General features: G+C 48.7%; 1 protein-coding gene across 1 annotated transcript in view; it reads right to left on the reverse strand.

Annotated features, from left to right (window-relative positions):
• The window catches only part of SLIT1 (slit guidance ligand 1), a 196,814-nt gene extending 176,632 nt beyond the window's left edge, over positions 1-20,182 (reverse strand). Inside the window, exon 1 of the mRNA XM_004369979.1 lies at positions 19,754-20,182. Coding sequence (XP_004370036.1) covers positions 19,754-19,989 — 236 coding nt within the window. The 5' untranslated portion in view covers positions 19,990-20,182. The remainder of the gene's footprint in view (positions 1-19,753) is intronic.
• Between the last annotated feature and the right edge of the window lie 4,445 nt (positions 20,183-24,627).

Below are 24,627 nucleotides of genomic sequence, written 5' to 3' on the forward strand. Positions count from 1 at the left end.
CATTACTAGCTGTGTGACCTTGAACACATTCCTTAACTTATCTGTGCTTCAGATTCCTCGTTTGTAAAATGAGGATAATGATAGAAATGTGGTGAGGTTTAAATGACTTAATATTTGTAAAGTACCCAGAGCAGTGCCTGGCACACAATAAGTGCGCTCTATATCAGTATCAGGAGTCCTGGTGGCACAAATGGTTACATGTTTGGCTGCTAGTGGAAAGGTTGGCAGTTGAAACCCAGCCACCGGCTCCACAGGAGAAAGACTTGGCAATCTGCTTCCATAAAGATTGCAGCCAGGAAACCCTATGGGGCAGTTCTACTTTGTTATATGGGGTCTCTATGAGTTGAAATTGACTCAATGGCACCTAACAACAACATATCAGTATTATAAGCTGTGGTTATTTTTACTACTACTATTGCTGTTGTTGTTAATAATAAGGACCATGGCTCCACCTTGTGTCCCCAGGCCCCGCTCAGGCTGGTGCTGACCTGGCAGGGCCAAGCTGGACAGGAAGGGGCCAGCTACTCACTTCCCAGAAGGCCCCAGGATGCAAAAGATCAGGGAAGACGCCCTTTCCTCTCTTCCAAAAGTGATGAGTCCACACCCACCCATCTCCCCAAGGAGGAAAAATACTGTAATGGCAAATGGCCCTGACTTCCATCAGCTCCCGTGTAGTCCTAACCTGAAAGCAAAACCTCAGTGGTGAAAGACTTCTGAGAAAATCCTATGAAGCAAAGTTAGCAAAGAAAAAACAAACACACACGAGGATTTCTTGAATCCTCTCAGGAAACACGAATTTGATCCTAGGCATCTGAGTGTTTGTGATAAACCAAAAGAAACCCTCGGTTTTCCTAGGGCTGCAGGAATAAACACCTTGAGCCCCTTGCAGGGTGTTCTGGGGAGCCCCCATGCCTCACAAGCACTTCTCACCTGGAGCTCCAACCACTCCTGGTGCTTGTTCCCTCAGGTACCAGAACATTCTCAGAGTGGCCCAAACCTGCAGCTGAGACAGGGCAGAGGGGAAGGTCTCCAGATCCCTCCCTTCAGGTCTCCAAAAAATAAACACAGATACTGTAACTGTGAATGAGACAGGCCTCCTGGGCTCCAGAACGGTATACGTTGGCTCTTGGAAATCTTAGCCTGGCAAACCCACAGAGGTGACTGTCTGCAGTCAGATAGGGAGAACTGAGGGAAGAAAGCATTTCCCTGTCCAGCCACCACTGGGACAATGGTAACAGAGGCCCACAAGATGTCCACGTCCCAACCTGCAGGTTGGCCCATGCACCCTCCCCACCTTAACCAACACCCAATCCACACCTCCATCATGGCACCTGGAGCCCTGCAGAGCTGCCTAACCAGGTTCCCCACATTCTCTCTGGCTCCCCTCCAACCTGTTGTCCAAGACCAGCCAGCGGGATCTTTTCAAGATGCAAATCTGTTCATGTCACTCCCTCTTTAAACACTTCGATGAATCCCCATTGTTGTTGGAATAAAGACAAAAATCTCCTTAACAGACTTGTGAGGCCCTCTCCCTACCAATCTAGCCCTGACTTGCCCCACACTCCCCCGTTCTGGTCCTACAGGGCATTTCAGACCCTGACTTGCTCCCTCCTGTCTCAGGGCCTTTGCACTTGCCATTCTCTCTGCTTGGAATGTTCTTTCCTTCCTCTTTGCCTAATTAACTCTAGTTTTTCCTTCATATTGGTCAAACCTCCCTATCACAGCCCACAGAGCACCCCAGCCCTGTCATCTGTGGCACATTTCAGTGACAATTTTATATTGATTTGGGGAATTCCTTGACTGACATCTCATCTCCCACATGAGATTATAAATTACTTGAGGGCACAGATTGTGTCCTTCCCCCCGCCCCTCACTTTTTTATCCCTAGGGCCTAACACAGTACGTGGCACATAACAGATGTTTCAATAAGTATTTCTTGAATGCATGAATGAATTTGCATTAAAACTGACATATTTTACAGGAACAGGAGGAGGATATGTAATGTGTGGCTAATTGCCTCCGTGAACAACTGCCTCCTTTGCCATGAGCCCAGAAGAACTGGATAGTGCCCAGCTACTATTATCCAATGTTTCGATCAAAGATTCTATAGAATAATCCTGATAAAAAGGGAGAAAATGCAGAACAGAATTTCAAATTCTCATGGAATCCAGACTTTCTGGAGGCTGGATGAACCCCTGAAATTATTGTCCTGAGATAATCTTTAAACCTTTCAACCAAAAATATCCCCTGAATCTTCTTAAAATCAAACAATAGTTTAGCTTAACTAGTAGAGAATGTCTGCCTTGAGCATTGTGCTCTTTCAAGATCTATCTATATGGGATCAAACTGACAACAGCAACTTGAAGATTAGATAAGAAATTTAGGGAGCAGTGAGTTTATGTTAATGGGAGAGGAATAATTCAGAAAAAAAGGATGAGAAGGATGGCTGCACAACTCAAAGGATATAATCAACATCATTGAATTGAACATGTAGAAACTGTTGAATTGGTGTCTGTTTTGCTGTATATGTGCTCAACAACAACAAAATAAATAAAATCTTTAAAAACTGACATATATCAAATAGCATTGGGTGAAGTGGGTTTTCCATGTTTCCCTTCTCCCTCTCCAAAAAAAAAAAAAACTAAATAATAAATGTTCTCCTCTAATGGACATCACCCAAGAAAAGCTCCACACACAGAGGATGCTGCCAAGTTACCAGCAACTTCCTCTCTTCCAATTCCTTCATTCTCATAAGTGAGCCTGATATGAGCAGGAGTACAGTGCCTGTAAGATCCAAGCTTCCAAGTAAGACAGCTGGGTCATTCCAGCACTTTCAGTAGCAAAGAAGAAAAGAAGACTATCCCCCTCCAACTCAGGGTCTTTCTCAGGCATCAAGAGAACCAGAGTAGCAGGTGGAGCAGGGGCAGGTGCCTTCCACGAGCCAGGCACTGTCTTCATCGTTTCACAAACATTAGCTCCATATAGTTCTCACAACAACCCTAGAAGATGGTGGGGGGGAGTCATTACCACCATTTTACAGATGAGGAAACTGAAGCACTGTAGGTTAAGTGGCAGAGTTGGGAAGCCAACATAGCTAGTGCAGTGATTCAGTCAAATAGCTCAAGCCTGGGAGTCACAGGCCGTGGCTCAAATCCCAGCCCCACCTTTATGTATTCTGTGACCTTGGGCAAATCACTTCATCTCTCTGAGTCTCACTTCCTTATCCATAAAATGGGGAAATAACATTATGTAGCCATTAAAGTTGCAGGGAACACAGGAGTCTAGCAGGTGGTTTAGTGAGGATAGCAATGAGGATCTGCCTAAAGTCAGTGATGGAAGTAGGAGTTATTGAGGATCCAGAAGGTACAACAAGACTGAGGATTTAGGAAATGTGAGGGTTGATGGATAAGGAGTTGGATAACAGAGGGCCCTGAGTTCAAGAGGAAACTCTGCTTGAAAATATTACTCTAAGTGAAAGAAGTCAGCATGAAATGTCCATAATAGGGAAATCCATAGAAACAGAAAGTAGGATAGTGGTTTCCTAGGGCTGAGGGCAATGGGGAGATATGGGAGTAATAGCTAAAGGGCACAGGGTTTCTTTTTGAGGTAATGAAAATGTTTTAAAATTGACTGTGTTGGTGGTGGCACATATCTGTGAGTATACTAAAAACCATTGAATTGTACACTTTAAATGGGTGAATTATGTGGTATGTGAATTTTATCTCAATAAAGCTATAACTTAAAAAACAAAAACACACTTGAGCAGTCAGTGTCTGCTCTAGTGAATCCTGCCAACTACGCCAATTGTATCAAACCAGTCCAGGGAGGATGAGATCACCCACTTCTGATGCCAAATGTATGGTGGATAATAAATCCCACTCCATATGCCAACTGCATCCTGTAGAAATTTCGGCTTCCCTTTCCTGGTCAGTTCAGACCCCAGCTGCCAGTGCAGCCCTTTCTCATTTCCATTTACCTGGGGCTAGGTCAGTGAGTACCAGCCCCTTCTTTCTCTCATCCCCATTTACTTGGAGCTACGTCATTGGGTATTGGACCCTTCTCCGTTTCTTACGTTTGATAATCCATTGGAATGACTCACAAACTGCAGGGAAAAGGCTATCTTCAATCTCGTAGAAAAAAAGGATACAAACACATAGGGTGAGGTCCAGGAGGAACCTGAGCTTCCATGTCCCCAGGGAATTCCCAAACCTGCATCCAGACCCCACTGCCAGCTTCCATGCCTCCATGTCCATTGTCTGCCAGCTACTCTCCTCGCACTGCCTGCCCCAGGCCTCTGAGAGGTCACTCACCAGCTAACTCCCTGATGCTGACCTCCCCCTGCTACACCACCTCCCTGCCCCCCCCCAACTCTGCTCCACAGTCTCCTTGCATCCCCCAGAGTGGCCACCCCTATGCCAACCTGCAACTTGGGTCCATCCCTAAACATGTGCATGAAGGGACCCCCCCATTGCCATTGCCGTCAACTCAATTCTGACTCATAGAGACCCTATAGGACAGAGTAGAACTGCCCCATAGGTTTTCCAAGGAGTGGCTGGTGGATTCGAACTGCTGACCTTTTGGTTAGCTGCTATAACTTTTAACCACTGGGCTCCAGGCAGGGATCCATGGCTAATTTGCCTTTATGGCTCCAGGGCTGAGCACTGACCAGCGTTTAGTAGGTGCTGAATGAATGTCTGATAAATGACTTAATGAGTGAATAAATGACTGAAAAAGGCCAAACCTTTTAAGAAGATGTGTAGAGCAGTAGTCAAACTTAAAAACTAAATGCAAACAGGTCTCAGAGTCCTAAGACCCCCAGGGGACTCTCAGAGCACCATTCACCAGCCAGCTGTTTAACCTAGGCAAGTGGCTCCACTTCTCTAAGCTTTCTCCTCATCTTAAAGTGGGAGCAAATAATGCCTTCCTGACACAACTGTTATGAGGGGTAAATAGTGGACATGGGTAAAGCATCTCATTCTATAAGTGGTGACCCTACCACCTCATACTGTGGTGATCTGCATGTTGCTATGCTGCTGGAAGCCATACCACCAGTATTTCAAATACTAGCAGAGTCACCTATGGTGGACAGGTTTCAGCAGAGCTGCCAGACTAAGACAGACTAGGAAGAAAGTCCTGGCAATCTAATTCCAAAAATTGCTCAGTGAAAACCCTATAGATCACAACAGAACATCATCCAGTATAGTGCTGGAAGATGAGCCCCCTAGGTTGGAAGGCACTCAAAATACACAGTGGCACAACAATGGAGTCAAGCATAGCAACAATCGTGAAGATGATGCAGAACCAAGCAACATTTAGTTCTGTTGCACTTGGGATCACCGTTAATCAGAGTTGACTCAACAGCAAATAACAGCCACCACCAACAAAACCCCCTCTCACCAGTCCTCCCCCTTCCAAGTGCTCTGGCTCCCTCCTTTCCACACTCTGCCCCCTCCACCCTCTCTGCTGGCTCCTGCCCTCTGCCCACAATAAGATTCTAGTCTAACTGTCCCCACGCTGCAAACAACTCTCTCCTGAGCCCGCTCCCCCTTGGAGATCCTGCACTTGTTCTCTCTTGCATAAACTTCCTCACCGCCTACTCCCTCCTGACCATCTGCCTTCCACCTTCTACTTCCCCCAGGAAATGGTTCTGCCGAGCTTTGCCAGTGAACCCCCACCACCACCACCAACCACCAGTTCCAGAAGCTTTTCTTGGACATCATTCTTGGACAGACTGACTGTTCTCAACACTGCTAACCCTCCTTCCCCTCTCCAAACTCCTTCTTTGCAATAACTACTCAGTCCTGGTTGGAATCCACAAACATTCAGCCAGTGCTCATCCCCCAGCCATCTCCTCCTTTGCCTCCTTCCCTTCCTCCTGCGGTCTTAATGTGAGCAGAAACTAAAGGGAGTCTTCTTGAATGTTCAAACAATGTGCTGTCTTTGCCAGGGAACTCAAGCACCGGTACAGTGTTTCTCAAACTGTATTCTGGGCAGCTCCTGAAACAGAATTACCTGAGTCACCTTTGCCAAAGATCTACTGAACAAGCATCTCCAGGGACCAGCCTTGAAGTCTGCATTTTATACAAGCTTTCCAGGGGATTCTTATTTCCACCTAAGTTTCTGTTCCACTGCCATTGTGGCTTCAACCACTTCCCCAGGAAGCCCTACTAGCTGTCTCTCCAGCCTGAACATTCTACAGAACAATCATAATCCATTTATACTTCTAGGCGATCTTTTTCACTTAGATGCTGTCTTAGTTATCTAGTGCTGCTATAACAGAAATACCACAAGCAGATGGCTTTAACAAACAGAGGTTTATTCTCGCACAGTCTAGTAGACTAGAAGTCCAAATTTAGGGTGCCAGCTCCAGAGGAAGACTCTCTGTCTCTGTTGGCTCTGGAGGAAGGTCCTTGTCATCAATCTTCCCCTGGCTTAGGAGCTTCTCAGCACAGGGATCCCTGGTCCAAAGGACCACTCTGCTCCTGGCACTACGTTCTTGGTGGTATGAGGCCCCTCTGTCCCTCTGCTCACTTCTTTCTTTTATATCTCAAAAGAGATTGACTCAAGATATAACCTAATCTTATAGATTGAGTCCTGCTTCATTAACATAACTGCCTCTAATCCTGACTCATTAACATCATAGAGGTAGGATTTACAACACACAGGAAAATCACATCAGATGACAAAGTGGTGGACAATCACACAATACTGGGAATCATGGTCTAGCCAAGTTGACACACATTTTTGGGGGACACAATTCAATCCATAACAAATGCTTATTGAGAATTCAAAAAAACGTGGAAGAGTCAACTTCATGGTTTCTCCTCCAGGGTCAGCCACCCTCCCCAACTCTATTCCATCCACAAGACTGTTTTCCCAAGCACGAAACCTCAGGGTCCCCATGAACTTTCCACTTGCTCTGTCTGCACTCTCTGCCTGGGTCCAGAGCTGCTTCCTTTCATATCTGGGTCTCTGCAGTAGCCTCTTAACTCTATAATGATTGCATTATTTTACTATTGCTACTCTAACAAATTACCACAAGCTTATAATAATACCTGTTGCCATTGAGTCGATTCTGACTTATAGTCGGACCCTATAGGACAGAGTAGAACTGCCCCAAGGAGCAGCTGGTGGATTCGAACTGCCGACCTCTTGGTAAGCAGCTGATCTCTTAACCACTGCACCACCAGGGCTCCACCACAAGCCTAGTGGCCTAAACTAACACATATTCATTATCTTACAGTTCTGGAGGTCAGAAGTCCAAAGTCAGTCTCACTGGATTAAAGTCTAGGTGTTAACAGGGCTGGTTCCTTCTGAAGGCGAGAATCCATTTCCTTCCGTTTTCCAGAGTCTAGAAGCCATCTGTATTCCTTGGTTCATGGACCCTTCCTTGCATCACTCCAACTTCCTTCTACTGACTCTGATCCTCCTGTCTCCCTCTTATAAGGACCCTTTTGATTACACCCAGTTCACCTAGATAACCCAGGATGAACTGCCCAATCTCAAGATCCTTAATTTAATCACATCTGAAAAGTCCCTTTTTCCATGTAAAGTAACATATTCACAAGTTCCAGGGTTTGGAACATGAACATCTTTGGGGTGATTTATTCAGCCTACCACAAGGACTATATTTTCTAAAGTAAAGATCAGAACCCATGAAATGTCTTATTAAAGGCTTAAAAAAAAAAAAAAGGCTCATTCAACATACATTTTTTTTGAGCACATACTATGCACCAGGCAATGGGTATACGAAGATACATGAGACACATACCCTGCCCTCAGGGAGCTCAAAGCCTAAATTATCTATCTTATTAAAAAAGAATAAAATTATCTTCCTTACAGAAAAATTCCAATTAACAAATGTAGAAGGAATGAGGGAAATAGAAAAGCACAACTGCATAATATTTGTATCAGGCAGTATCCACTGATGGATGCTAAAATTAGTAGGTGAAAATTTGAGGACAAACAGAATAGTTGCATAGTCTCAAACGAAACCAAAAAACCAAACCAAACACATTGCCATCAAGTCAATTCTGACTCACAGTAACCCTATAGGACAAAGTAGAACTGCCCCATAGGGTTTCCAAGGAGCAGTTGATGGATTCAAACTGTCGACCTTTTGGTTAGTAGCCGTATCACTTAACCACTAGGCCACCAGGGCTCCAGTCTCAAACTCTCTCCCTCAAAATATTTATTAATTACAAAGTGAAAGATAATAACTTTACAGTGGAGAAGCCTGGCAAACACCATCTTAACCAAGAGATCAAAGTTTGCATCACCAGTAATAAGACATACTGACATCATGTTGTTGCTGGATGCCATCGAGTTGATTCCAACTCACAGTGACCCCATGTGACAGAGTAGAACTGCCCCATAGAGTTTTTTAGGCTGTAATCTTTACAGGAGCAGATCACCAAGTCTTTGTCCCGCAGAGCTGCTGGATGAGTTCGAACTGCCAACTTTTCGGTTAGCAGCCGAGTGCTTAACCACTGCACCACCAGGGCTCCTTATCGACATCATATATTCCCTGATATCGTGCACTGAGAAAGGTACATCACCTCTGCAGCATTCTCGCCCAAAATTCATAATCTCAATCTAATCATAAAAAATACCAGACAAACCCAAATCAAGGAACATTCTACAAAATAACTGATCAAAACTGTCAAGGTCATGTAAAGCAAGGAAAGACTAAAGAACAATCGGTCACAGACTGAAGGAGACTAAGGAGATATGACAGCTAAATGAAATGTGTTATCCTGTATTGGATCCTGGAATTTGAAAAAAAAAAAGAGCTTTAGTTGAAAAATTGGTAAAATCCGAATAAAGCCTGTAGCTTAGTTAATAGTATTGTGCCAGTGTTAATTTCTTGGTTTGATCATTGTACGTCACTTATGAAAGATATTAACATTAAGTAAAGCTAATGAAGGGTATGTGGGCACTCCCTACATTATTTTCATAACTTTACTGAAAGTCTGAAATTATTTCAAAATAAAAAGTTTCTTTTTAATTTTAAGAGAATAGAATTATATCATGGCAAAACTGCCAGAAACCACAGTCACCATAACCCATTGGTCTCCCCACTGCCAGACAGTCACTCCTTGATTTATTCTCCACACCAAAACCAGACACCATTCTGCACCTATCACTCTCCACTCAAAACCCTACATGGCAAGTGCTCAAAGGGTCTTGTCAAAAGAACACAGGAGCCAGCTCGAAAGGGCTGCTACTACCAAATCTGGGGTACTACCACCCCCAGGAGTCATGGAGGCACAATGGTTAAGAGTTCAGCTGCTAACCAAAAGGTCATTGGTTCAAACCTGCCAGTGGCTGCACGGGAGAAAAGACCTGGTGATCTGCTCCCGTAAAGATTTCAGCCAGACATCTGGTGTCTTAAAAGCTAGCGAGCAGCCATCTAAGATGCATCAATCGGTCCCAACCCACCTGGAGTAAAGGAGAATGAAGAACATCAAAGTTACAAGGAAAGTATTAGTCCAAGAGACAGAAAGGGCCACATAAACCGGAGACTGCAACAGCCTGAGACCAGAAGAACTAGATGATGCCCGACTACCACCAATGACCGCCCTGACAGGGAATACAACCGAGAGTCCCTGAAGGAGCAGGAGAAAAGTGGGGTGCAGAACTCAAATTCTAGTAAAAAGACAAGACTTAATGGTCTGACTGAGACTGGAAGAACCCCAGAAAGCATGGTCCCCGGACTCTCTGTCAATCCAGAACTAAAACCATTCCTGAGGCCAACTCTTCAGACAAAGATTAGACTGGACTATGGGACATAAAATGATACTCGTGACGAGTGCGCTGCTTAGCTCAAGTAGATACATGAGACTAAATGGGCAGCTCCTGTCTGGAGGCGAGATGGGAAGGCAGAGAGGGTTAGGAGCTGGTTGAATGGACATGGGAAATCAGGGGTGGAAAGGAGGAGTGTGCTGTCACAGTATAGGGAGAGCGATTAGGGTCACATAACAATGTATGTATAAATTATTTTCTGAGAGACTAACTTGAATTGTAAACTTTCACTTAAAGTACAACAATAAAATTAAATTAAATTAAAAAAGATTTCAGCCTAGAAAATCTTATGGGGCAATTCTACTTTGTCCTGTAGGGTCATTATGAGTTAGAATCAACTCAACGGCCCACAACAATGACAACATAACCACTAAAAAGAAAAAGTAATGAAAGCTACAGATTATAACACAATGAACAAAGTAATAAACAAGCAAGCAAGCAAGCAAATGGGAGAGAAGGGAAAGCTCCTCCTTACAGTAGAATGCCAACTAATAAACACAGAAGTAATAATGGAGTTAAAAAAAAATCATCAATGGATGCTGAAACTAGTGGGTAAAAGTTTGATGAGGAACAAGATATTTACATAGCCTCAAAGTAGCTCCCCACAAATTACTTATTACCAACAAAGGGGGAAATAGTAACTTTTCAACAGAGAAGTCTGGCAGACAACAACATACCAAATGACCAAAGCTAAAATCACCAACAGTGGGACAAACTGACACGTGCCTTCTGACACAACACCCCGGGAAGGACACATCACTTAGTGTTCCTGCCAAAAGTGTATAACCTAAATGTGATCATGAGGAAAGATCACAAGAAGACGAACAGAGGGACCTTCTGCAAAATTACTGGCCTGTAGTCTTAAAAATGTCAAGGTCAAGAAAAGCAAAGACAGGCGGAGGAACTCTTCCAAATTAAAGGAGAACAAAGACCTATGACAACTAGATGCAATGTGTGATCCTGGACAGGATTCTGGATCTAGAAAAATAAAATAGCCATGTTGTTGTTGTTAGCTGCTGTTGAGTCAGTTCGGACTCATGGCAACCCCACGGGTGCAGAGTAGAACTGCTCCATAGGGTTTACAAGGCTGTGACCTTTCAGAAGCAGATCGCCAGGCCTGTCTTCAGATGCACCTCTGGGTAGTTTCGAATCACCAACCTTTTGGCTAGTAGTCAAGCACTTAACCATTTGCGCCACCTAGGGACTCCAAAATTGCCATAAAATGGTATTGTTGGGACAGTTGATGAAACCTGCATACGAACTTCAAATTAGATAGTAGTATTACATCGATCATAAATTTTATGATTTTGATAGCCTTACTGTTCTTAGAAAACACATACTTAAATATTTAGAGGAAAAATGTTACTATGTCGCCAACCTACACTTAAATGGTTCAGCAAAAAATTGCCTGTGTACATATACATACATATATATGTGTATATATATATACGTGTATATATATGTGTGTGTATATACGTGTGTGTGTATATACGTGTGTGTGTGTGTGTGTGTATATATATTATATATACATATATACAGTCATGAGCCACATAATGTCCATTAGGGCAACGTCAAGATACATCCCTGGTCCCATAAGGTTATAAAAGTGTTCAGAAATTCGGATGGGAGAACAGGATGTAGCAGATGAAGATCTGATCTGCCTCTCACTAGCTCTCCAGGTCCTGCCTGGGGCGGCAGGGGGCGGGGGTCCAAGAACCCATCCACCTCTGCCTGTCCCACCAAGCTCGCCTCAAGCAGGGACGTCGCATATGCCACCAGAACCACTGAGGGGGATGCTGCACTGCGGCCACTGCCTCACTGGGCCAGGTGCCCTGCACGTGACACCTGGCCCGAGGCTGGGGTTCCTCCTACAGTGGCGGCTGCCTGAAGGTCCAGAGTGTGGTAGTGGCAGGAGGAAGAGCAGGAAAGATGGCTGGGAGGAGGCAGAGGTGGAGGAGGAAGAGGCAGAGGAGAGGCGAGCAGGGCTAGAAGAGTTTAAAGCCCATTAGGGGACACCGGGAAGGCAGTCAGAGAGGGAGGAAGGAAGGCAGGGAGTGAGTGTCCATCACACAGGGCCGGCTCAGGCACGGAGCCAGTTTTCCCAAAGTCCCTCGGCTTGGCAGTGTGGGTCCCAACCACCTGGAAACATCCTGTGCACCTCTCTGCTGTAAATAACACGGGGTTCACACAACATCCAAATCACATCATGTTCTGTAAAATAGAGACGTTAAGCGACACATACCTGTACGCCCGTGCACGCACACACACACGTGTACATATACAGACAAACACTGGCATATATATATATATATATATATATATATGTGGAGAGAGAGAGAGGAAGAAGAGGGAAGAGTGGAAAATGATCAAGCAAATGGGGCAAAATGGAAACAATTGACTGTAGCGAAGGAATATACAGGAGTCCCTTGTATTTTTTGTTACAACTTTTCACTAAGTTTGAAATTATATCAAAGTAAGACATAAAATTACAACAGGCACGGGATCTTCTTTGGGTGATAGAAATATTCTAAAATGGGATCGTGGTGATGGTGACACACTTCTGTGAATTTATTAAAAGTCAATGAACTATAAAACAATAAAAATTAAAAAATAATTTAAAGGTACAAATACACGAACTCTCTGGTGGTGCCCCATTTCTCAGCCCCGTAGCCTGGTGCCCACCCATTTCTTGAACCTCCTCCTCCAGAACTCGCCAATACAAATCCTCACGCCATCACCTGGCTCTGCTCCTCACCTCCTTCCAAAAATATGGCACACACTCTGAATTCCCCCAAATTCCCTCTGCCTACTTTGTCCTCACTTCACCTCTCTGCTTACCTAAGACTTGTGCAAACTTCAAGGCCCGGTTGAAATCCCACCTCTTCCATCACTACAGCAATCCTTCCCTTATGACCTTTCACTCTGACAAATGAATTCCATCATCCTCATCTATGACACCGATAAAGCACTATTTGCTAGCCGTTATTCTAAGCACTTCACACGGATTCTCTCATTGAACTTCACAGTCCTACAAGGTCTATCATTGGCCCCATTTTACAGATGAGGAAGTCGAGTCTCTAGTGGCCTGTCCGAGATCTCTCAGGTGGTAGGTGATGGAGCCAGGACTCAAACTGGACCATTCTCGTACCAGAGTCTGCCTGGTAGCCACTGTGCTCTGCGTCCTCAGACCTCCTTAAACATTTGTTCTTTCACAGACAGACCCCCACCAGCTCCCCGAGGAGAGTGTCCACACCCGAACCTCTCTGACACTGTGCTCCCAGCAGGTGCCCAACAGCTGTTTGTCTGCCACAAGCCGAGTTCCAGAAAGGAGATGAGGGGGTTGCAAGCTCCGTCAAAAAGAGGAGCCAATTCTCCACCCCCCCGAGCACAGCCCAACTCCCTGGCTACTGCCCAAGGCCCGGCCGTCATCTGCTCCGGGTAATAAGTATTTGTATGGCGATAATTACAGCATTTGGGAAGAAAATCCCATTAAGCAAGAGCCCTGCCGAGCTGCTAATGCCGGCACAGAGCTGGAGGCGGCAATTCTGCCAAGTGCCCGTTTGCTCCCAATAAGGCAGGGCCTGCCCGTCCCTGCCGCCCGTCACCCAGCCCCAAAAGAGCACGGCCACCCCTGTTGGCAGCCTCTGGCAGCCTGGACACCGACAGCAGTCCCCTGCCTTGGAGAAGGGGCACCGAGGAAGGGTCAGCCCCTCTCCGTGTGCTGCAGGGCTCCCAGAGGACCCAGAGTGCCAATGAGGGAAGGGGAGAGCAGGGCCACGCTGGGATTCAGCATTGTGAGTGGTGCCCAAGCTCCTTTCATGTCCCTGCAATTCTGTCACCTTAATAACAATAATAACGCCACCATTTACTGGGCACTTGCCAGGCCCAGTACAAAGTGCTTCTTCGTGCATTGTCGAGTATCATCCTCCCAACCACCCTTCAGAGCAGGTTCTATTGTCATCCCCACTTACGGGCAAGGAAATAGGGGTTCCGAGAAGTTCCACTTTCCTCCAGAGTACTTATCCCCCATTTACAAGGATGTGTTTTTTCTCATATTATGTCATTCATTTCTACCTCCCCTGTTGTTGTTGGGTGCCGTTGAGTCAATTCCAACTCATAGTGACCCCATGTGACAGAGTAGAACTGTCCCCTAGGGTTTTCTTGGCTGTACTCTTTATGGAAGCAGATGGCCAGGTCTTTCTCCCAAGGAGCCACTGGGTGGGTTCGAACTGCCAACCTTTCAGTTAGCAGCCGAGCGCTTAAACCCTGCATCACCAGGGCTCCTCTCTGTCTCCACTGCTGGACTGAAGCTTGGGGAGAGAAGAGGTAGAGTCTGTTTCTGCTCAGCACTATTCACTTGGCACAATGCAGACCTTCAATAGATAACCTATCTGCTGAATGAGTGAATGAAACCCATAACTTGCCCAAGGTCGCCCAGCTGGTGAGTGGCAGAGCAGAGCTAAAACTCAGGCCGTTGGGCTCCACTGTCCGCCCTGTAGACTGCCTTGTCCCATCTCTAAATCTCAGGGAAGGGGGCAAAGATGTTCAGGGCCTGATGAAAAAGCGTGCTGAGGAGGTGAGCAGACAGACTCGGGGGTGGGGGAGGAGTTGGCAGCATAGACAACAGTCACATCCTTACCTCCCAAGTTCTCTTATGCCCCACCTGGACCCTCAAACCTTCATCTTGAGCTTCTCAAATAATGAAAATAATAATAATATCACCTACTATTTGAATCACCCTTTACCATGCATAAAGCATTTTCACAAACCTAAAACCAAAAAAATTAAACCAGTTGCCACCAAGTCAACTGTGACTTAGGTGACCACACAAAGTAGAACTGTGCCCCATAGAGTTGTCCATGGCTGATTTTTCAGAAGTAGATTGCCAGGTCTTTCTTCCAAGTTTTCTCTGGGTAGTCTCAAACCTCCAACCTTTCAGTTAACAGCCAAGCGCTTTCGCTGTTTGCACACCCAGGGACTCTTTCACAAACAGAGGGTGAGTAAATCCTCGCAAAGGCCCTGTAAGGTAGTAGGTGTTATTATCCCCAGAGGCAAAGGGAGAGTGGAACACCTTCCATGTACCAAGCACGGGGCCAGGCACTTTGCACGTATTTTCTCACTTAATCTTCACCATTAACTTGCAAAGCTATCATTATCACCTTTTATAGATAGAGAAGGTGCCTGGGTGGTAAAAACGGTTTGCACTCGGTTGATAATCAAAAGGTTTGTGGTTTAAACCTACCCAGAAGCACCTCAGAAGAAAAATACTGGCAATCTACTTCCATAAAGATTACAGCCAAGAAAACCCTATGGAGCAGTTCTACTCTGTAACACATGGGGTCACCATGAGTCAGAGCCAACTCGACAGCACAAAACCACACACATGGAGAAAGCGGGCCTCAGAGCAGGTAGAGTGATTTGACTGAGGTCCTGACACCAGCCATTCAGAGCCAGGGCTCCACTCCTAACCCCCAGCTCTAGCCCAGTGCACCTGCTGCTGGACCAGAGCCTGAGAGCAGCAGGCGGGTGCTCCGCCAGGCACAGCTTCCCCTGCACAGTGCAGGTCTCTGCTGCAGGAGACCACAGTGCCCTGCTCAGAGCATCCAGGCCAGGCAGGCTCCCAAGGCAGAGCCCACAGACACATCTGGGCCCCTGACCCCACCCACCATGACCACCATCCAATCATTGTTTGAATTTCCAAACAGGCTCCCCAAACAATCAGCCTCAGGGTGCCCTGGGCAGTCTTCCTTGAGCATGACTCCTCACTCTGCCCTGGTAAACGGGACCTCCAGACTCAGAGGGGGGCTGAGCCAGGAGAAAGCGTGGGCCTCCCAGGCCTCTGCAGCATGCCCCAGCTAGAACAGCATGGACAAACTGGCAAGGAGGCAAAGGGGATGTAACAAGGAAGGCAGGAGAGCAAGCCCTGTGACCTGACAGCAGCAGAACAGGCTGGCACCAGGGGCAAACAGAAGCCAGCTGCCTTCCCAGGGGCCCTTCCCACTCTCTCCATCCTCCGATGACCTTCCAGAGGGCCCTGTGGGATGCCTCTCTCTTCTCCACATCCACAAGGGGTGCCTAGTGTACAAATGCCCAGGGTGGAGGGGGGAAGCAGTTTCCACGCATACTGTACTCTCTTGTCACACTCCCCTGGACACCTTGGTCCAAAAGATTTCTTTTTGATTGTTGCTGGGAACACACAGAGCAAAACATACATCAATTCCACAATTTCTATAGATACCATTCAGTGACATTGACTATATTCTTCAAGTTGTGCAACCATTCTCATCCTCCTTTTCCAAACTCACTGTCCCCCAAGCTTCCTATCCGACCTTTCGAGTTGGAGTTGGTATTGCCAATCTGATTCCCCATCTTGATCAAAAGGGGGAGAAACATAGAACAGAAATTCAAATTCGCATAAACTCCAGATTTTCTGGAGCTGTTGAGGCTGGATGAACCCCCACAACTATTGCCATGAGATAATCTTCAAACCTTAAACCTTAAAGCAAAAATAGCCCCCGAAGTCTTCTTTAATCCAAAAGATTTTTTAAATTAAAAATCCACCTGAAAGTCAAGGTCCTTGAGTGGAAGGGGAAAAAAAAAATAGAGGCCACGGCTGGGTCCCTCTGAGCCTGGGACCTACAAAGAGATGATGCTTCCCAGGCCTCCCCCCTCCCCGCCCCCACCTGTGCTCTGTATTTTAATTGTTCCATTACATTGAATTATTTAGCATCCCTTCCCCACTCGGCCCACCAGCCCCAGAGCCCCTCTGGCTGAACCAATTTCCTCAGCAACTCTGGGGCCTGCACGGCCTCTTCTCACAAGTCCCCACAGCAAACCAATGACAGTTCCTGCCCACTTGGAGGGGACGGAGCCTGGGCCCGGAGTTATGGAATACGTGATCATAAAGTTGCCAGGCTTCACAGGCTGCCGTAGAAACTGCCCAGAGGACAAAAGGCGAATGCACAGCTGAAGTCTATAAAAATTTCAGAGCCTCTGAAGAAGCTGCTGTTTCAGGCTCTGATATCGCACAACACCCATATTGATTAGAGAGAGCATTTGCCGCAGTTATTTTAAATCCTCCTGGGCTCTCACCAATGCCTCTTTCAGGCTGTTCTTTTCCTCTTCAAATGGCTCGCTCTCGGCCTGCCTGTTGGAAAGGCAGGCTCCCTCTGCTTTCTACATCCCAATCCAAGAAGCTTTGTGCACATAGCAAAGACCAGACCTCCTCCCACCCCACCCCTAGGGTAACTCACCCCTGCATTCTGACTCTGAAGTCCTCAAGAGGAAAATTTCCAAATAGAGAAAGTCCTCCCTGACCCTTCCCAACCTCTCTTTCCAGCCCACTGGACACAGCACTTTTCAGCCACAGGGAAACACTGGCCTGTTCGCCTATCAGGCCAGTTACGCTCACACCTGCAGCCTTTTTGCACCTTCTGTTCCTTCTGCCAGGACTGCCTACACTCTCTGCTTGGCAAAATTCAACTCAACCACTAGCATCCTGGCAAAATGGCCCAACCTCTGAGAAGCCTCTTCATCCCATAAAAGGGCTTCCCACCCAATGCTCCCACTCCCAACGCTGCTGGTCTGGCCCTTTCCAAGGGCTTACGGCTGGATGTCCCCTGTTTGGTTCTCTAGACTGTATATCTCTTGAGAGCAGAGACCAGCTCACTTCCTGCTGGAGCCTCAGCACCCAGGGCAGTTGCTGGCTTCCTTACATTTGCTGAATTAATTAATGAGACTCCTCTCCTGACCCTATCATAAAAATGATGCTCACTTAGAGAGCATCATAACATAACTTCCCATACATTAGCTTCAGTCCTCACAAGAACCAGAGACATTATGTACCAGTAGCCCCGTTTTCCTGATGGAAACCTGCAAGGCTCAGAGAAGTTAAGTCACTTGCCCAAGATCACACAGCTAATAAGCAACAAAGCTGAGGCTCCAACCCAGGCAGTATAACTCCCACGGGCCCAACTCTTTCCTCCGAACTAGGAAATCTCACTTCCATCTCACTCGGACTGCAAAAAGGCTTAAGAGTTCATGAAAGTCAAAACAAACACCGTCCTAAAAAGTAAAGGTGGTGAGAGAGCAAAGACCAAGGAGATGGCGTCAAAATTCAAGATCAAAAGCAAAGGAGAGGGGTTAGTGTGTCCCAGATCTAGGCTGCTACCAGGGTAACAGCTGCAGGATAAATCTTTCCATGAACAGAAAAGGGGACCAGGCAGAGAAGGTGACCCTGCACTCTTAAAGTCTTCTGGAGCCCTCATGGTGCAGTGGTTAAGAGCTATGGCTGCTAACCAAAAGGTTGGCAGTTTGAATCTACCAGCCGCTCCCTGGAAACCCTATAGGGTAGTTCCACCCTGTCCTATAGGGTCGCTATGAGTCAGAATCGACTCGCCAGCAACTGGTTTGGTTTTTTGGATTTTTTTCTTTCTTTTTGGACTGGCTGTGTCCACACAGGCTGAAGCTACCCCAGGGAGTCTTGGTCCAGCCACTCCCCACTCTACCATTTCCCCCTCATCCCACAACTCACAGGCACACACACACACTCACACACAGAGTGATGCCCATCCAGGCACAGAAGATTGAAAATTCTCCAAAACCTCCAAGGGAATTTTCCAGACTCAGCCAAGAAGAGTCTGGGGCAAATGTATCTCACTAATTGCTGACCTGGGTACGGAGTTTGATCCAGGAGACAGCTCTTCCCAGGGTCAGATTTCTGTCTCTGACCAGCTGGGAGCCATGAAAACGTGCTCAAAAGTTATCAAAATAATGTCTGCCTTTCCCGCGAGCCACTGCAGTCGCCAGGAGGGTGGGAAGAAGGAGTAGGCAGGTTTCAAAGGAACCAGCAGTCTTCTCCAAAGTTCAGTTAAAACATCTCCTGGTGTAGTAACCAACCTCCGCGAGCAGCACAAAGGCCCTGCGTGTGATCAAATCTCTACACACACGGCCCACATAGGGGGCTCTCACAGCCTCGGACACTGAGGGGGCACGACAGATCCTGTGAATTCACACCGACTCACATTCTGCAGAAGAATCTCCAGAAACAAATTATACAGGTCTGTAAACACACACAGGCTAACCATACACACACACACACACATTCTATAAAGCTCAGCCGGTTTAGAAAGGGCTGAGTTTCCTCAAGAATTCAGAAGTGGAGAGAACAAGGGGAAGAGAAATGATGGTTTTTAGGACTTGTCATGGTCAATTTCATTTTCCTTGGATCTCCCACTCCAAGCTTCTGATCTCTCAGCATTATTCACCGGGCCGCTTCCAGGACACATCTCCTGTCTAGGTGCTGAGTGCAACATACCCCAAGCCCCAAGCCCCAAGCCCTTCCGTCCCATTGTCTGTCTGGGTTGGGGATGGCAGGATGTGAGGGGGTGGCCAGGTGGGGGACCAATGCCTGCCACCTGCAAGGGAAGTATACTTGAGGCTCTGGGGCAAACAATAGGGAGGAGGGGAAGACTAATATCTTCAACCCAATGCCACCATGTCGCCCATCACTAGCCCTCGGAGCCCAAACCCACACACTCGCTCAGAGCACATCCCAAGGGCCATGTGTGCAAAAGGAGATCTTGTGCCTGGCGAGTGTGGGAAGCTTCCCTCCTGGGTGCCAGAAAGGCTTTCTGGCACAGATTCGCAGGCACCCTGTAGGAATCAAGTGCTGGCGCAGTGGGAAGGGCCTGCCGGTGCTGAGCGCGGGTGCAGGTGTGCAGATTGGCGGCTGACAACCCTGGCGAGGGCCATTTGAATCCCAAGGAAAGGGAAACAACTGTGCCCCTGTTCCTGGCTCGGGAAAGACCCTCTAAGCCACTGGCCCGTCTAGTGGCTGCGGAGCTGGGGCCACAACGGTCCTGCTCCCACCCCCAGCCCTGAATTGCGTCTGAGTTGGGAGGGCCATCTCGGGCCTCCCTGTGGGCCGGGGGCTGGAGGCTATACTCACAGGCGCTCGGTGCTCCGTGGGATGTTCTTGGGGACGGCCTGTAGCCCCGTGCCGTGGCAGTCCACCGTGGTGCCAGTGCAGGTGCAGAGGGCGGGGCACGCCGTGGCACCCAGGCGCCACGCAGCTGTCCACAGCAGCAGCCAGAGCTCGGGCCGGACGAGCCCCGCTGAGGGCCCCCTCCGGGGCATCGGCACCATGGTGCCCTCGCCGCGTCCCGCTTGCGCGCCGCTTACCATCCCCGTCCGGGGCCGCCTCCAGGTGCAGTCCCGGGGCAAAGCCACCAAAGAGACCGCGGGCCTGTGCGCTGCGTCCTTGCGGTCTAGGAGGCACCTTGCTCCTCCAAGCGACGGTGCCTGTGCGCGGACGCAGGGAGGGCGCCTCGGACGGAGGGCGCTCGGCTTCTCTCCTGTTTCTCGCTGGCTCCGTCTCCCTCTCTCCCTCCCTCCAACTCCCAACTGACTGCTGCGAGGAGGAAAATGGGCAGGCCCCGCGCGAGCACGCACCCCGCGCGCGCGCACACACACACTCACACACACACACACACACACACACACACACACTCACACTCTCACACCCGCACGCTCGCCCCCACCCGGCAGTCATCCATCAATCGAAAAGCACACACCCAGGGCCAGACTCCTCCCCACCCCGGGGCGCCCCCCGGCCCCCGCCTCCCGACGACCCCTCGGCTGCGGCTGTGAGCCGCCGAGAGCGGACTAGAGCTGCGGGGGAGGGAAGTGCGGCCCTGACTCAACCTGCCCGGTGTGGGCCCTCGCCGGCCACACACACACCCCGAGGACGCGCACACTTAGACGCAGGCACCTCGGTACTGGCGGCCCCAGCTGCTAGTCCAGAGAAGAGAGAATCTTATCTTGCTGTCTGGATCCCTCCCCCGGGGCCACAGCCAAGCTTCCCCCGACGGGCGGAAGCGGCCTCCAGGCCCCACCAGACTTGCTTTGTCATTTCTTGGTGAAAGGAATCCCCGCGCCCCAGGTGGCCTCTCCAAGCCACCTACCTTAACCTGGGACCTTAGGCCAGAATCTTGGGGGAGGAAGGACACAAAAGCACTAGGCCAAGTACAACCGTCCCTCCCTCAACATATTCTCCGCAAAAGAGGGCAGCAACCCCACTTCACAGAGGGGAGCGCTGAGGCCAGCTGTACCAGGTTGAGAATAACCCTGATTTGTACATTTGCACACCAGGGAGATGTCATTTCTGTCCATGCGGGCTACACTGGCTTCCGTTGGGGGTCATCAATGGGGGACTGGAAATCTAGCAAATATCCAACAATGTTCCACCATCTCTGGCAGATGAAAACAGATCAAAGCTAGTGTTCAGGGGAGTCTGTAAAGAGGAAAATATCATCAAAGAACAGCAGAGACGGGGCTGGAAAAGGGCTGGGGAGCCCTGCTCCCAAGAGAAGCACCCTGACCACCTAGACCAGACCCCAGAACCTTTAAAAAGTCCCTTAGGCCGGGACTTTTTTCACTCTGAGATAGATGTGCACATGGTTGTGGGTTTGGGTGTGTATGAGATATCCAGGTGGAGACACAATTAATTATCCTCAACCCCAGAAAAGATGAAGAACCTCCTCCAAACCAAGGAAAGGTGTGGTTTGTTGGTGCGCCACAGAACCTAGGCATCATCTGGCTGCTGAGCCAGCCCCGGCTGCCTACAACCGAACAAGAAGAAAGAATTGAGCATCTCAAGAAGAACCTGTCTCGCAGGAGTTGGCTCCTTGGGTTTCCTCTTGGGAAAAAAACAAAAAGAAAGGTAGCTGGGTCCAAGAGGTGGCCAAGAGTAGGCACAATGTGGGTAAAATTGGGGAGGAGGGAGAGATAGTCTAGGCTCCACAAGATTAAAGCCTTATCACCCACCAAGCACCAGAAAGTTACGGGTTTTCCTTCTTTTTTGTCTTCCATCTTGATGAAAGTTTTGCACTTATCTCCACTGTCACAGCCCAGACAGAACTGTGACCAGTATCTCCCGAACTCACGACTAACATGGCTGATTTTATGGGCTTTGACACTTCTTGTTTTCCTTCTCAGAAAGTTTTCACATCCCCCTGCCCATGACCTCCATCCAGGGCCATGGGTTCTTGAGCCTCAATCCAATGACAACTCTAGGGAGGGGCCTTTCTCAGCGGTTCCAGTGTGGTGTGATTTTAGGAGACCTTCCCACAAATCCCTGGGTGGAGCAAATGGTTAATGCACTCGGTTGCTAACCAAAAGGTTGGAGGTTCAAGTCCACCCAGAGGCACCTCGGAAGCAAGGCCTGGCAATTACTTTAGAAAAAAATCAGCCACTGAAAACCCTATGGAGCACAGTTCTACTCTGACACACATAAGGTCGCCACGAGTTGGAGTCGTCTCGATGGCAAGTGGTTAACTGGTTCCACAAATCAGGCCAGAGCTCTGCAGCCTTCAAGGGGGCCTCTCCTGTCTTCCTCACAAACTCCTACTCCTCCTCCACAGGGGTTCAGTCACGCCTCCCTCGGTGGCCCTCCCCAGATGCCTCAGGGGCCAGGGCCAGGCCCAGTTAAATCCTCATTCCTCTGCGCCTGCTGCTTTGTTTATCCCCTCGAAGCAGAAGCACATTAAGGCTGGAGCTCTGTTTACTTACTTGACTCCTTCTCCAGATACTTCCCCTGGGGCAGAGACAGCCCTGAGGTAACTTCCTCACTTTGGCACTTACCCCAGCACCTGGCACTTAGTAGGCCTGTCACAAATGACACTCAAACTGTTGAAGATGTTTGTCTGCAACCTTCTGCTCCTGGGTGCTTCCCCCACCCCCTGACCTCGGAGGGCCCCTAGGAAGCCAGGCCTCATGTGGGGAAGGGGCAGAGTGTTGATTAAGCAGGCGATATGCCCTGGGGTCCGCAGAGTGGCAGGATAACGTGGTGTGAGGACGGGTGGGAGCGGGCAGGGTGCTGCAGAATCAGCCCTGCCTGCGATCCCTAGGGCTAGCCCCTACCCTAGAAGCTTCCACACTAGCCTGGACAGTGAATCCCAAGCAGGCATGGAGCCAAGTTGTCACAGCCTGGCAAGGCCTGGTCTTTCCTTTGAAGACGGGAAGGAAAGAGGCCCCCTCTCAGATCCAGGACAAAGAATCCCCCCATCAGCCCATCATGGGAGGCCCTGCCCCAGCAGCCGGGCAGCTCCCCAATTTGGCTCCCATCCTCAGTTCCTCCACCCCAGAACCTGGCCGGCTCCCCAATTCGAGAGGCAGCTCGCCGTGAATGAACACAGCTCATTAGCGTTCCCAGCACATTTACTCGTTAAACAACCGCCTGGCCAGCCACACACCCCTAAACCCCCCTTTGCTTTTTCAATTTCCTCTCTCATGCCCCTCCCTCTGTTGGATCTCCCTACCCCCTCCCTGCAGCCGGGCCACCTGCTCCCTGCACACGGGTGGGGAGGAGGCAGGCCTGGCATGTTGCTGCTGCCAGGAATGTTCCACCAAGCCCGGCTCTGCCACTGGCCACCGCAGGGCAGCCCCCAGAGGGGAATTCGGGATTGGGTTGTTTCCATCCCCTGTGGTGTAAGCCTACTCTTGAGTCCCCTCTGCTACAGCATATTTGTGCTGCAGTTAAGGGCACTTCCTGCCTGTGACTTGGGAGAGAGCCCCCTCCTTCCAGCTTTCTGCACAGGGTCCCCTCCTCCACCTCCACCAGCCCCTCCCGGAGCACCAAGAAGGTGGAGAACCTGCATAAGACCTGGGGAGCACTGTGGTTTGTGTTTCCAAACAGCCAAAGGCAAAAATGAGACAGAATGCCTGCTATTCAGACATGCGTTACCAAACCAAACCCTTTGCCGTTGAGTCAATTCCCACTCATAGCGACCCTATAGGACAGAGTAGAACTGCCCCATAGTGTTTCCAAGGAGTGGCTGGTAGATTCGAACTGCCAACCTTTTGGTTAGCAGCCATGGCTCGCTGTAGCTCTCAACCACTACACCACCAGGGCTCCAGGCATTGTACAGGACTCCATAATTCAATGGGGAATAAGACACACGAAATGGCATTCAATGAACTCACAGTCCAGTGGAAGGGCAGAAAGAGGAAATAGGAAAGCCCATCCAGCATGATAAATTTGGTAAGAGGTAATGTGGAATTGCGGAGGAAAGAACCAGAACCCTGAATGTGGGTCATAGAGTAGGGCGGCTGGAAGGCTTCCTGGAAGAGGGGGCACTTGAACAGAGTCTTGAAGGATAAGTAGGCTTTAGCTAGGCAGAAAAACAGGACGAAAGGCTTTCCCAGCAAAGGGAACTGCGTGAGGACAAAGACATGGAGCAGAGCAGATTGGTAAACTGTGGTAAGTTCCACAAGGCTGGAGTGTGGCAGAGGGTGCAGGAGGTTAGAGAGGTGATGGGGGTACACCCCAGAGGCCCTCGTGCAACCCTTCTCTGGCTTTACTGGGCTTTCAGAAGCACCTGGCCTGTCCTTGTGCTCAATCACACATACATATATATTTGTGCTTGGAAATGCACTATCTCTGTAACCAGTGGCAATTGTTGCTTCTGGGGAGAGGACCTGGATGGTGGCAGGGAAGATAGTTTCAACGTATGCTTTTTTCTACTGTTTGAATTTTTTACCCTGTGTAGTATAACCTAAACTACCCTCCCCCCAACCATTACATTTTTTTTTAATCTCCTAGGGTGCTTATTATAAATGCCAATTCCTAGGACCCATCCTGGATCTTCTTAATCAGAATCTGCACTGTTAGCAAGCTGGGAAGGGAAATGAGGCAGTGAGATTCTGATGCATGTGGTCCTAGAGACCATGCTCTAAGAATCAAGGTTTGGTGTGCTCAGTTAATGAGTTTGAACATGGACCTGAAAACTCTGGGGAGTCATTGAAGGAAGTAGCCTAGCAGGG

The sequence above is a fragment of the Trichechus manatus genome, unplaced genomic scaffold (assembly GCF_000243295.1).
Source record: "Trichechus manatus latirostris isolate Lorelei unplaced genomic scaffold, TriManLat1.0 scaffold00007, whole genome shotgun sequence".
Taxonomy (NCBI): Eukaryota; Metazoa; Chordata; class Mammalia; order Sirenia; family Trichechidae; genus Trichechus; species Trichechus manatus.